Source organism: Limulus polyphemus, unplaced genomic scaffold (genome assembly GCF_000517525.1).
Source record: "Limulus polyphemus unplaced genomic scaffold, Limulus_polyphemus-2.1.2 Scaffold1357, whole genome shotgun sequence".
NCBI classification, from domain to species: domain Eukaryota; kingdom Metazoa; phylum Arthropoda; class Merostomata; order Xiphosura; family Limulidae; genus Limulus; species Limulus polyphemus.
Window position 1 is genome coordinate 179,396 of NW_013666967.1, and position 10,989 is coordinate 190,384.

Here is a 10,989-nt window from a genome sequence, read left to right on the forward strand (position 1 = left end):
TTTATTTTAATAATAGAAACTGGTTTGAGTGATACATTTATCATGTTCTTCATGTAACCAATTTATTTTTTCTGAACGTTATGTGGAAACTTTATTTTGTGAATAATTTAGTGTACTTCGCATCTAGTTCTAAATTTGTACTCTGCCTATAAGGGTACAAAATTTCTAACCGGTCCTCCAGGGATTCTAACTGATCTTTACCAGGTTTAACTGGTCCACTCCAAGAACATGTAGTTTTATTTTATTTCCATTTTATCAACTGGAGATGTGAATTTTTTAAAGAAAGACAAATAGATATGAATGTAACATTAAACAAAACTCTTTCATTGAAAACAACAGTTTCTGATTATATCACTCTTGGAATGCACATAATCTTTATATTAATCCAAATAAACACATACCAAAAATAATGTTACTTGAGATTATTATTTTAATAATGACCAAAAGGTAAGGAACATTCATATGTTCCAAGAACCTCCTTTTCATTTCAGACGTCGTAGGGATTTTCCATAATGTTTAATGATAGACCAGGGATCCCCAGGAAGCTAGAGGCTCCATTGGGAGATTGAAGTAAGGTAAAGTTTTTCATGAGTCGAAAATACAACTATGGTTTGAGGGTAAAACTTTAGAAATGCACGTTTGATGACAAGGTAAAATAGGAAAATTGCTCAAGATTCTAATCGGTCCAACGTGGCTGATTAGATTACTATTATTATTTGCTGTCCTGGTAGTCTCGTGAGCCTCCTAGCTGGCCAATACTGACTAAACGACTCGAATTTCGGACTCTGCCAATTAAAGCAGAAAAACTAATTTAGGCTAAACGTTTACTGAATTAACCAAACACATATTAGAGTCATCTTTACGGATGTTCAGAGGTTTTATCTGCCCTCGCTAATAATTTGTTCAGTGTTATGAAGTCTGTCATAGCAGAGTGCGACGCGCTGGACTGTGAATCCGAGGGTCCATGGTTCATATCTTGTTGCTGCCAAACAGCGCTCCGCAAGTTGTAGCCTGGAACGCGTTATAAGAGTGATGGTGAAACCCCACCATGATTAGAATAGCCCAACATTTGGCGAGCGGTGTATTGACCAGCTACCTTCCCTCTATTCTATCATTTCAAATTTAGGGACATCTAGCACAGAGAACATTTGCGAATATACAAAACAAACTGTCACCACGGTGATTTTTTTTTTATTGTGGTTATACCATAAGTTATCTTAGAAAACTGATAAAAATATCTGACGTTCTTCCTTTAGACTTTTACAATTTCTTAAAGCAGTGATTCTTTGGTTCTTGATGATAATACTCCCTACCTCGAAAAAACAGCACTCAGTCGACTGGTACTAAGTCTAACCGCGTATGTGTTCTTTATGTAGAAGACTAATCTCGTGTGAGTGCAATTAACTTCCTTCTGTTGTTATGGTAACTGGAAGTAGCGGGTGCTTTTGAACCAATGTATGTGATCATTGGATAGACGAGAGTTTTATCAGTAAGAGTAATCATTTAACCGAGGTCGTTCGGACAGAAAACGTTTTGTTGCGAAGTTAACTATCAGTAATTTATTTTGTTGTTGAATATCGCAAGTCATAAAACTGTTGCCAATGGGAAAATTAACGACTGAGATCTTAGGCCTAGGGTTTTCTTTACTTAGAAAATGCACCAATTTTCTAATTAAAACGTGCGCTTTTAAAATTGATCACACCCCGGCATTTGGTTGTTTGGAATATTTACGATGCTGTGCTACATATATCTTTGAATTGCTGTGGCAGTGTAACGATATTAATTAATTCACAAGCTTGACTGATTTACAGCAGTAATATTTATGTTTTAAATAATTTTGCGTGATTTTTCGAATAACTTCAATGCGAACTGGGTCATATATGTATTTCTAGAATATTTTATAAAGGGATTTGTTCCTAATAATCCTCAATATTAAGTTTCACCTTGATATGAACAGACAGTATAATATGAGCGAAAGCAAAGTGGAATGTTATAATATGTCAACCACAGTACATCTGCCCATATCCAGTGCCGACAAGGCCTTTCATCTATTACAGGGCTCATCATCATGCCGACACACATGCCCATTATTTGTGTTTCTAGTGACATATGTAATATGAGAGTATGGATCTTGTATTTATTGTAGATTGAATATTCATGGTTCGAGTCCGTGATATTCGGGTAAGGGTTGCCGTGTATGTGCTGCTGATTGGTTGTTGCCCCCAATAGTTAACAGTTTTAAGTTAGGGAACGGATATGTAATCAGGCCAAACATAAACTGACTGATACTTACAAGAAATCAAGCATGCTGCGATATAATGTTTCTATTCATTTTGTATTTAGCCGCCAGTTTTTAGCCTTCTCACTCTTGTTCTTGAATTTCATGGTTTAGTAAATAAAACATTGATTTTTACAAGTATTTTAAAACGTAAAGTAGATGACTTTTCTCCCACTCCAGACTGTTATTTAAAGACCCTGTGCCACAGCTGTATCTCCTTGAAGAGTATGAATTATACTCGTCGTTTCTACTCATAAACTCTTTATTATACCCTATTACATTTTACAGTGCTTTTGTTTACTTAATCAATAGAGTATAAAACATCTAAAATGTGGATAGGATAAAAACAAAAACGGGTACAGATATCAACGTTTCACCTGTATTAACCAAGGTAAGACTGCTGTAGTAGTAATGGTATAGTATTTTTTCTATTATAAAAAACAAACAACCTGTAGTTGAACTGGCTTCCACTATATTATACGTTAACGTTTACTTTATATGGCTCTATTATTTTTTTCCATTTTGTACCTTTTTTATTATTGTTTAAAAAGTTCAAAACGTTGAATTGATCACTAAAGAGCATTTGTCTCAAGGGCTACTATCGATTTCATCAGGAGGTTGTATCATAATTGACCATTTCTGTCCCTACCCCAGTGGCTCAGCGGCAAGCTTCAGAGCGTATAAAACTAAAATTCGAGATTCAGTCTCCTCGTTTGAACAATGCACTATTAATATACGATTTATTTTGTTTTGTTTGTTTTTTGTAAGACTAGAGGGAAGGCAACTAGTCATCACCACCCACCGCCAACTCTTGGGCTACTCTTTTACCAACGAATAGTGGGATTGACCGTCACATTATAATGCCCCCACGGCTGAAAGGGCGAGCATGTTTTCGAACCCGCGACCCTCAGATTGCGAGTCGAGCGCCTTATCCACCTGGCCATGCCGGGCCTTATTTTGTTTTACTGTAAAGTTTTGTTAATCATAGTACTAACTTGAACAATATATTTAATTTGTTGACCAGTCTTCTGATAATATGGCTGAATAGCCGAGTATATAGAACTGCTTTCCTTATGGGTTATTTGTTAGAAATATTTTCTTTTTTCTGTATTTTCGGTTTCAGCATTATTTTCTGGTAGCGTAGCTCTTTTGATGCGTTTCACATTAGCAAGGCTTGTGAAATTTAATATAATTTCGTTACGGTTTTTTTGTAGAAAAATAATGTCTTTTTTTATTCAATCGATACATGACTTCTAAAGTAGTTTAAAAAATCCGAAACTATATTTTAATATTTTCGTTTGTATAAGGCGAATTCTGGGGGGGCTCGTCATTTTCCCTTCAACCTCCCTGCTGTGACGTAAAATTGTAAAGAACGATTGCTTCTTGAGACTCATCTCTGTAACTATATACTTCACTTTGTGTTGCAGAATTATAAGATCAGAGACAAACCAAATCTGCGATAAAATTTGCAGACATTTTATCAAACGGTTTCTGACCTGACCAGAGAAATTTGCAGTAATTTGCTAAGTGGGTAGGATCTTCGAAAATTCGCAAATCATCGCAAATTACAGCGATGGGTACGACGAGTTTTGCCGATCTTTTTCCTACAGTTGGAAACGCCCCCCCCCCCCCAGTGGCACACGGTATGTCTGTGGACTTACAACACTAGAAACCGGGTTTCGATACCCGTGGTGGGCAGAGCACAGATAGCCCATTGGGTAGCTTTGTGCTTAATTACAAAACAAAACAAACAGTTGGAAACATCGAAAGCTGTAAAGGAAAGAAACAGTCCCGGTTTCAAACATTCCCGGTTTCACCTCTTCTTAAATGTGTTTGTGTGTGTGTGGAGGGGGGCATATAATTGAAACAAGTACTAAAATATATTTCTAAATTGAAAATTGGAATAATGGACGGTATTATCTTTGGGCGGGCAGCGACATATCAAGTGGCTCAGCCCCTTGGCCTCCCTGCAGGTAAAAGTTACACAGTGCCTCAGTCGATTACCATTTGGTTATGGTCATCGGTCAAGCCAAGTTCAACATGAGCAGCTCACCAACGTTGTTTATTGATTCTCCGCCATCTTTCTTCCTCTTTTCGTGACCCGGGACCTTTTCTAGAACCTCCTTGAAAATAGATACACATCGCTACGTAGATGTTGCTCATCGCTTGGAGCATTTATTTGCGACGTCACCTTTATCAAAGATAAATCTTCATTTACCTCAATTTTTCATTTACGAAAAATCGCTCCTAATAACACTATAAAAGTCGCTGTTTCTTCATAAGTACTTCATTCAGGATTGCCCTACACCTTTCAATAGATCATGTATTCTGACAAATTTCCAGGAAATGCAATAACGTCCTAGATTTAAATGGCTGAGAACGGTTAAGCAAAAGCACTCAAGTGAAATTGCTTGTTAAGTAGGTTTCTGTAGAGAAAATTACAAATTCTGCGCGATTCTTCAGAACCTCTTCTGTGTTTAATATTTGTTGTAGTAGTGGCTTATTATTAAAAATTAAATCAAGTACACGTAGCTATGTCATACAGTTTGCGTGTAAAATATTTTCAGTTTAATTTATCAAACATTTTCTCGGTAAAATCAAAAATAAGTTACAAATAATTCTGTAATAAATAATGGAAACTGAAGTACAGTATGTCTGCTGTTTATTATAGCAAAAATTAACTCTCACCCGGTCAGACTGACTTTATCTGCTTATTTTGCATAAACCAACCATCCACTGCTTTCTTGTTTCTGGCTTCACGGTGAACCATTTTTCTTTCTTATCTTGCATTTAACTCCCCTATTCAGTGTTCTTGTTTGCTTATCAGTTTTCAATCTCTTTCTAGCGATCTAGGTGAATCTAGGTCATCATCAGGGTTTTCGTTTTTATTTTTGTTCGTCTATCAGCTTTTAAACAGATTTTGTACTGATTCACTTTGTTAATTAAACTTAAAACAAAGCTGTTAATTGTAATCACATTTATTTGTTTTTGTTCCGTGGTTTGAATGAACCTTTTATTGATAGCGCACTAGGGTGACCCATTTTTGGTTTTTATAAGGTAATTGTGGCTGATTTTAACGATCTCACTTTAAATTTGTTTTATTCGTTGTAAGATTCAGTATGACAAAGTTGTACTGTTGCACGTAATTCTAAGTAGTTTTATTTTGTTGATTGGTGAACAACACCGCTTCTCCTCACTTCTAAACTCATACGCAGAGGAATAGGTAAGTAGGCTATCAGTTTTTGTACATCACGAGCCGTAGCGCAAACTAACATTTGTTGGTGTGTTATCCATGGAACACGCGACAGTAAATAGTCCCACATTTGTTATTTCGTTTTATGGTTATTATTACATAATTATGTTCCTTAAAACAGGAGACGTGACTAAGCAATACCTCCCATACAGTAAAGATGTGTTACAGGTGGAGTTTCCCTTTAAAAGAATCACTATAACGAGTAAATAAGTATTTGTAGACTCATAATATTGAATTAATATAAACATTTAAAAATATTTTCACTCATTTCTCAAGTTACAACAATTATTATTGATTAGTTTTCTAAACCGATACTAACCACTGTGGAACCCAATCTATGTTGAATTACTTCAAAATCATGGGCAAATTCAGTTTAATAAATATTACACCGATTCTTTGTTCCAAAACGAAATCAGCATTGGTTATACTTTAAATTAATTTAAAAGCATTTGTTCATAAAATTTTAAAGGGACAACAAGGAGCTTATTACCCCATCAAAGATGTCCCTTCCATCTCCCAACTATAACCACCCCTTATTAATCATGTATTCAACCAATCTTTTCGTGAACTAAAATTTGAATTTATGCCCCCTTGTCTGATTGTTTTCACAGCTAAACACACAAAAGTTTGATGGACCTATATTATCAATACCCTTAATAATCTTAAACACTTCAATCAAATCCCCTCTGACCCTTCTCCTCTTTAGAGAAAACAAGTTTAGAGATTTTAGTCTCTCCTCATAGGACAATCCCACTATCCTAGTGGCTCTTCTCTGAAGCTTCTTCGACAATTCAATGCCCTTCTTGAGGAAGAGATCCCAAAACTGTACACACCACTCTAAACTAGGCCTTTCAAGTGATCTATACAGTGAAACAATAATATCCCTTGTGTTGTATTCAATATTTCTATAGATGCCACCCAAAATCCTATTAGCCCTATTGCTAGCTACAATACACTGCTTAGATGACTCAAGTGATTTTTCAATCACAACACCAAGATAATTTTCTTCAACCACAGTATTTAATGTATTCCTATTTATATTGTAACAATAATTTGAATTGTGAAAACCCACATGCACCACCTTACAGCATCTGTCATCTATTCACCCCGATGCATCAAATGATCTGTATCTTTGATACAATTAGCCACCCCAAAAATCATAATGTCATCTGCAAACTTCAAAATTGTGTTAGTCAATCGAGAGTCAATGTCATTAAAATATATCATAAACAGCAGAGGACCAGCACAGAGCCCTGAGGCACACTTCTTGTAACTGTGATCCAGTGAGATCTAATTCCATTTATTACTACTCTCTGCTTTCTACTCTCCAGCCAATTTTCTATCCAATTTAATAATATTTCCCCCACACCCATAGATTTAATTTTTGTTACAAGTCTTTTATGAGGCACCTTATCAAATGCTTTCTGAAAATCAAGGTAAACCAAATCCACAGTATTTCCTTCATCAACTCTTGCAGTGACATCCTCAAAGAATGTCAGAAGATTTGTTAAACAAGACTTTCCCTTAATGAAACCATGCTGGCTCTTTGACGCGATATCAAACAGCTTTAAGTGACTCTGCAATGTGTCTTTAATCACATTCTCCAAAACCTTTCCAACTGCTGATGTAAGACTAACTGGCCTATAATTGCCTGGACAATGTTTATCACCTCCTTTAAATATTGGACTAACATTAGCCAACTTACAGTCTTCTAATACTCTTCCACTATTCATTGACCTATAAAAAATATTAGCTAGTGGTTCACAAATAAAATCTTCAAGTTCCTTTAAAACTCATCCAGGGGATTTATCAATCTTGAGGTTTTCCAACTTTATTCTTACAATTTCAGAACTTAAAATATCTTTTACATCAATATTTTTCCCATACATTAAGTGCTCTGGTTGAGAACTGAAGAGAACATATAATTTAATAAGTTTACCATCTCATAATCATGCGAGATCAATCCCCACTATCATTTTTAAGTGACCCAATCTCCATCCTACCATTTTGCTTACCCATCATATACCTAAAGAATCCTTTATTGTTTGATTTAACTCTTTCATTCAACCCTTTTTCATATACAGTTTTTTTCTTTTTTAACCAGCTCTCTTGATTTTCTATAGTCCTCCAAGTCCTTATTATTTCCAATAAGTTTAAATTTCTTGAATTTATTATGTTTATCCCTAATATGATCTCTTAAACCTTTACTAAACCTCACTGGCTTATTCCGCTCTGTTGTTCTTTTTTTTTATGTAAGAAATATGTATCTTCAACTGTATTTAAATTATCTTTGCAAAACATATTTACATTAATTTTCATACTGTACTTGCACGTGTAACATTTAAACTTAAATAAATTATTTTCATCAACAAATGGAATATTTTGTCTCGAGAATGTGCTAGTATGGGAGCCGAAAGCTAACCTGCTAGTTATAAACAATGGGATGCATTTGGCTGTTGAGAATAAAATAAAGATATTTGTAAAAAAAGCTACCTCTAAGAATTTAAGTATAGTTTAAATGTCTAAAAAAAATCCTGTAAGCTTTTAGTAATATATTGTAAGCCTCACTCGTTGTTTAATTTAATATGTACTTTTAGTTGTACTGAAAGAAGCTGTAGAAGAATAGGCTAAATTTGATCAATTTGTGGTACACACTTTCAGTTAAATTTCTTGTACAAAGATCAGTTGGATGAAATTAAACATAATAAAATTACCAATTTAAATAGTACAATAATTTAAGTATGCTCAAGTGTGTATAATATATTTGCATAAGATATTTCTGCATATGAACTTTAAATCAAGAATTGAACATTGGGCACCAAGTTGCTATGGTATCCTGAGTGTCTCATAAGAATAGTTATATTAACAGTTATTGTAATATATATATATTACTTTATTAGTGTGCTGTTTTTGTGATATTTTTTGTTTTTGTAACATTTGTAGATTATAACAAAATTTGCTTTATTAGATGACCATCACCCTAGAGTTAGATTTAGTGGTTATTATAACCTTTGTCTAGATCCACTGTTACATTGATCAAAGGTGTTGACCATTCACAAAATAAGTTCAGAATTAAGTTATTTGAAATTGAGTCAAGGATTCAATATCTGGTTTTCTGGACTAATATTCCACATACAGGTATATGAAATTGTACAAAGTATAATTTTTCACAATCTTTTTACTTCTTGATTTTATCTAACTTTTAGCTACTGTCAGATTGAGTTTCAGAACATAGACTGAAGTTATTTTCCATTTGCATGCAGGTGCCAGGTTTTTATATCATATCAGTTTTAAGTAAAGCATTTAATTTGCAAATTCTGTGTAGTACATGGATATGTTTTCAGTGAACAGATGTCTTGTCCAAAGGGTGATAAATAGTATAACTTTTACATTTTAATTGAGTCCTTAAGAAAATAAAGTTAGTAGTTGACTTTTGTCTTTCAAAATTAATTTTACAAATTTTTAGCTACCTACTTAAAATATGCTGGGTTGATGAATTTGACACCTTGTTTATTGATTTGACAGCAAACAGATTTAGAATTAGAATTTTCATCAGGGAGCCAAGGAAAAGCAGCCACCCAAACAACAACAAATGGGATAGATACTTCCAAGTCCAACCAGCCAAAACGCCTTCATATCAGTAACATCCCATTCCGATTCAGGGATTCTGATCTCAGGCAATTGTTTGGAGTAAGTTTATTCTAGATAGTATAGCATTGGTACATAGCGAGTAAGTCATTTTAGGATGTGACTTATGAATTGTTCTTTGTGCTTATTTTTTTTATAAGTGATAGAACAAGTTTAATTACTTTTGAGTTGGTTAAATAGGTAATCTTTTTATCTTGATTTTAAGTGTTTATATAATTGGAATTCATTTACAATATATTTTTTGAATGCTGATAAAATTTTACACAAGTTTGAGGTATTAAAATCTTTCAAAAATAATATTTTTTGTGCTTTTTTTTTTCAGCAATTTGGTCCAATACTAGACGTTGAAATTATTTTTAATGAACGAGGCTCAAAGGTAAGCATCGTAGTTTTTTATAATAAGTTAAGCTAATCATTGCATTCAGAGTGAATCAGAAATATTACATGAACATCATCAGACTTTTCCGTACAGTTTTTTGTTTTGTAAATAGATTATAAAGTTGAAATAATGTATGATTCTATTTTGTTTTGAAAGGAAAAATTGCAAAACAAATTTAATAGACATAGAAAATAAAATTTAGAGAAAGTTTTTCATTTTTTCCATTCATCAAATTTACATTTTAGATTAACAAGAACAGTGTTATTTTTGTAAATTAATAATAGCTTGTAGAAAAAAGAAATATATAAACATATTAAAGGTTGCCTTTAATTTTGAATACTGTTTTAAAGGCACAAAAATTAATTATTGATGCACTAAACATCTTCAATTTTTCATTCTTTCGAGAATACTATTACACCTGAAAGGAAAGTGGAAAGATTGCCAAGTTTGATAAAATGTGACTGGGAAGGTATGGTACTTTGTATAATGCACTGCAGAGCACTGAGTACAAAGAATTTATCAGTTGAAAACTACAAAATTTCTCTTTAGAAGTTTTGTAATTAAAACATCTTTAAACCTACAAAGAGACATAATAAAAGCATTATGCAGGGTTTTGATATTAAGATTGTCTTTTATATATAAATAATTTATTATTTTTTTTCTGATCTTAGTCAATTTGAAGAAAAGATACAGCTTTCAAACTAGCGTTTCTGGGTTTTTAATACTATTAAAGAATTCCAGGTATAATTGATACGAGTTCCCAGATTTTTATAAATGAAAATTCATAAATCAAATCCTAGGCCTATAGGCCCTTGCTAGGTTTATACTGTCATTCTTAAGTTGCGTCAATTTTTATTACTAAGAAAATTCTGTTTTCCTATTTATCTTGATTATAACTTCTTACCTGAAATCAATAAAAAACATTTGCTTTTTAAGCTGTTCTCTAGCCTAATTTTTAATGTTAAGGTAATGTCATGTATTGCTGTGCTTGTATGCAGAAGTCAGTACTAGAAATTACTGGAGAAGGTCCTGGGCATGGAATCTCATAGTTATGGTTATGAGATACCAATATGAATTAGGATTGTGAATTTTATAAAAAAAAAACTCTTTTAACATCATAAACTACTTAACTGGTTAGATAGCTTACAAGCGTGCTGTAGTTTTCATAATAGTTGATGAAAGTAATTTGTTAAACAGAGTTACAAATATTGGGATTTTTATATTTTTTTATGCGGTATATGGTTATAATGGAACCTGCATGTTTCAGTTGTTCACTTGTAATTTTTTATGTAATTCATTACCTAATTTTTGTCCAATTTAAAAAATGTTATTTAAACTGTGGACATTGTAAGGTATAAAAGGTGTGAAATTGTTTTTGAAAGATATATATATATATATACACTGAGTGGTCACAAGTAAATAGACACCTAA

The 10,989-nt window shown here is 33.2% G+C and overlaps 1 protein-coding gene across 4 annotated transcripts in view; it reads left to right on the forward strand.

Moving 5' to 3' along the window:
• LOC106463241 (RNA binding protein fox-1 homolog 2-like) overlaps positions 1-10,989 on the forward strand; it is a 106,048-nt gene that overhangs the window by 69,752 nt on the left and 25,307 nt on the right. For all 4 annotated transcript variants that reach the window (XM_022390687.1, XM_022390686.1, XM_022390688.1 and 1 more), the window contains 2 exons: positions 9,057-9,221; positions 9,502-9,555. In XM_022390687.1, coding sequence (XP_022246395.1) covers positions 9,057-9,221; positions 9,502-9,555 — 219 coding nt within the window. The remainder of the gene's footprint in view (positions 1-9,056; positions 9,222-9,501; positions 9,556-10,989) is intronic.